General features: G+C 50.9%; 1 protein-coding gene across 1 annotated transcript in view; it reads right to left on the reverse strand.

Moving 5' to 3' along the window:
* Nucleotides 1–1,968, reverse strand: part of LOC104909411 (alkaline ceramidase 3-like) — a 14,859-nt gene extending 12,891 nt beyond the window's left edge. Inside the window, exons 1-2 of the mRNA XM_010706210.1 lie at nucleotides 1,867–1,968; nucleotides 1,658–1,782 (exon numbers count right to left, since the gene is read on the reverse strand). Coding sequence (XP_010704512.1) covers nucleotides 1,658–1,782; nucleotides 1,867–1,968 — 227 coding nt within the window. The remainder of the gene's footprint in view (nucleotides 1–1,657; nucleotides 1,783–1,866) is intronic.
* Nucleotides 1,969–3,771: the final 1,803 nt, after the last annotated feature.

A 3,771-nucleotide genomic window follows, 5' to 3' on the forward strand; every position in this document is an offset into this window, starting at 1 on the left:
AAAAAGAAACCCTATGGACTGACAATACCTTCATTAATCACAGCATAATCCTTTCCATGGCAACCCAAAGGATTGCGAAGTCACAAGTTAGCAAGCGTAAGAGGGAAACACTGTACAGCAGCCCCTGGTCCGTGGAAACTTAATAGAGGGCAAGACGGATCGGCTGCTTGGAGGGGGGAAAATGAGCTAGAAATAACGTTGCCATAGAGAGGGGCTCATCCCTTGGCCTGATTCAGGTCTCATTAATGTTGGGTCAGGGAGGGGATGATGGAACTCTGTGAAATTACTCTGGTTGTGCCCCAAAGCTCAAGAACAGACTCTGGCTCTACATGTTGACTTTACAGAAGCTTTAACAAAAAAAGTCGAGTAGGAAGGAAAGAGCACAGCTCACTACGACCGCAGCTTTGATGTTAAGCATTATTTAGGCAGCTGTGTTTGGAAATCTGCAAGCTCAAGGATTGCAGTGCAACAGGTGACAACAACTTGAGCATCAATCTATGGAAGGGAAGAGCTGTGCTGTTTTGAGTCTGTTTGTCTCTGTTCTGCTGTCCTCTGGAGATGCAGGACAGTGGGGGTCTTGCACAAGGTCTCACATGAAAGCAGATTTTGGCTGAAGCTTTAGCAAAAGCTTCTTCCCATACATTCACATCACCACAGCTGGTACGCTGGGATTCCCTCATTCTTGGGGACAGAGATAAGAGCCAAAGCATCCCACAGTGGAGAAGGAGGGGAGAGCTACATCCACAAGATCTCAAAGCAAAGAACAGATTAACCCCATGCAGTTGGTCTTTGGTCCAACTATGGAGAGACTATGGAGAGAAGCACACTCCCAGTAATGCAATGACCTGGGGTTGTGAGACCACCTCCGGGCCCTATGCAGCCATACACGAGCTATGGAGAACCAAGAAATCTTTGATTCACAGATCTGTTGCCTCTTAAATTCTCCCACCATATTGCCTGCAGGATGCATCCACTGTACACCCCAATTTTCCTTGAGATGCCAAGAGATGCTGACTGCACCTTTTTAGGATACTATGGCTGCATCAAGGAAAGCTTAGGGATCTTACTTCGTTACCAAACACAGCTGGTGCAGCACAGCCCCTGCCCCATTCCCAAACTGGGCAGTGAAATACAAAGCTTTGGGGCTGGAGCAGAGCAAAGAGAAGGTGAGGTGTCCCCAGGACCGGTGGGGTTGGGGGACACCTGAGATCATTGTGCCACAGACAGTACAGCAGCACCACACCCCCATCGGCCCCTCCCCATCTCTAAGCACACCCAAACGTATCCCAGAATATGAAGGGGACGTGGAAGGAAGGAGAGGGATCCTTCAGATCCCAGCACAGGAGGGGAACAGCCCCCACCTCACCCAGCTCAGCTCTGGGTGACCCGAGCTAAATTAATCAGCGCCAAGAAATGAGCGAGGCACTAATCCGTGCTGCAGGAGCCGAGCTGCCGGCCATTCCTGGCAGGTGGGGAAACCCCACACCCACCCCCCTCACCCCTTTTCCAGGTTCGATCCGGGCTTTGGGGCGGGGTCGCTGGAAGAGGACCCCTCTCCATCCCCACCCCACTGTAACCTCCCTCCCCCCCCGCCCCGAGCATCCCCAGCCTCCAGCCGGCTTTTTCCCGGCTGCAAACCTGTCGCTCCCCTTCTTACCTTAACGGGGCATGGCCGGGGTCGGGGGTAGGGTTGGGGCCGGGGAAGGGGTTCTGTGCCCAGAGCGGATCCGCGCTGCCTCCTGCACGGAGAGAGGGCAGCGGCTGCCCTGCCCGCTGCTGAGCCTCTTAGCGGGGGAGGAGCCGGGTTACAGCCAGCCCCTGGTGTGTGTGTACGTGGGTGTGTGTGTCTGTACGTGTACAAGATACCTCCAACCCGGGGACACGGCGACCAATGCGCTCCCGTGCATCCCCGTGCCCCGATAGGTCACCTCCTGCATCCCTGGGGCTGCCCCGAATGGTGGAACCCATGGAGCTAAGAGTTCTGCAATAGCAAAGTCCTCGTTTTTCAGAGTCCTGATGGCTTCTAGGGCAAGGGGATGACTGGGAACACCTCTCAACACCATGCTGGGGACACATGGATGTGCAAAACGAGGAGATCTCATCCAGGTCCTCTGGGATGTTGATGGAATCATAGAATCGTAGTACCACAGATTTGTTTGATTTAGAGGGGAGCTTTAAAGGCCATCTAATCCAACTCCACTGCAGTGAAACAGGGACACCCACAGCTCCATCAGGTACTCAGAGTCCCATCCAGCCTGACCTTGGGTGCCTTGGAATATTCACCACCTCTCTGGGCAACCTGTGGCAGTATCTCACCACATCGATCATAAAAAAAACTTCTTCCTTATAACCAATCTAAATCTCTTTGAGTTTGAAACCATTTCCCTTTGTCCTAGCCCAACAACCCTGCTGAAGATTCTGTCCCCTTCTTTCTAACAGCCCCCCTTTAGATGTTGAAAGGTGTATTTGAATGCACAAACCGGAGCTTGTAAATGTGGAAAATGGGGAAGTCAGCAGAGAGAAATGCTTGAAGACCAGGAAACTCAGAGCTGAGGTTGTGTCTAAGAGCTTAACTCTGACCTGCTGACTCCCTGCCCAAATCAGGGCTGATGTCTTTTCTCCTTCCTGCTTTTAATTGTGCTGTGAAACATCCCCAGAGCTTCTTACTGAGTACGAAGCCTGGCATTTTATCTCCTAATTGTTGCAGACTACACCTTGGTTGTGCAGCATAACACACAAAGTGTTTCTAAGCTTCTCTTGGCTGAGCAGACCTGGAGCATGTTTTTGGTTTCTGTGGGCCTTAGCAAAGGTAGGGCCCTACAAGCTTGAAAATTAATTGCAAATGGTACCAATGCCCTCTAAGATTCTTCTTCTCTCCATAGAAATATGCCCCAAAATGTGTGAGATGATGTCTCAAACAGTGTTCTCCTGGGGATGGCTGAATTTTTGGTGATGACATGGAAATAGTGCACTATCAGAGAGTCTTGTCCTCCAAAGGCGCACCAAGGAATTCTGCTCAAAACATAGAAGTCATGTTGTGGCCACCACATCCCTTCCTAAGCCCATAGAAACTTATTTAACAAAGTCAATGTTAAGGGTCACCAGCTTATCCCTGCTTATTCAATGCTGCGGATGTTGGCCAAGGACATGGCACCACCTCAGCAGCTCTGAGGGACAGACATTGAACCCCTAGATGAGAGCCTTGTTGCCTCTGCAGCCATTCTCACTGGTAATCCTCGGCTTGCTCAGGTGGCAGGAGGCTCAGATCCATGCTGGGGTACTCCACATGAATGCTCAAATGGGAAGCTGGAGGCTATAGGGGACCCAACTCCAAGGAGAATTAGCACTCCAACCCCATCTTGTGACTATTTTCATTTCATCTCAAAGGTGTTCCTGCAGGTCAAAAGGAGGCCCCAAAGTGCCCTTTTTATTAATTTAACATTAGTGGGCAGAAATCTCCAGGAGATGACAGTGCTGGAGGGATGAGGAGATGCTGCAGGACCCTTGGGAAACCTGGGTCCAGTCTACTCCCTGTTGCTGCTCTCCAACCATATACACTGTCCCAATGTCGCCATATTGATTTGCTCTTGGCCTCACACCAATTCCAACGTCCCTACCCATGTTGCCAACATGTGTTTCTGTACACCACTTGAGTGCCATCAGCATAGTTGCAAAGCAGCCTTGGCTCTCAAGCCTTACTGTGCCAGCAAAACCTCAAAGCCAAAGCCAGTGTTGGTGTGGAAGCACATAGGATGATTTTTGGCTCATCCA

This window comes from Meleagris gallopavo, chromosome 1 (genome assembly GCF_000146605.3).
Source record: "Meleagris gallopavo isolate NT-WF06-2002-E0010 breed Aviagen turkey brand Nicholas breeding stock chromosome 1, Turkey_5.1, whole genome shotgun sequence".
Lineage (NCBI taxonomy): Eukaryota > Metazoa > Chordata > Aves > Galliformes > Phasianidae > Meleagris > Meleagris gallopavo.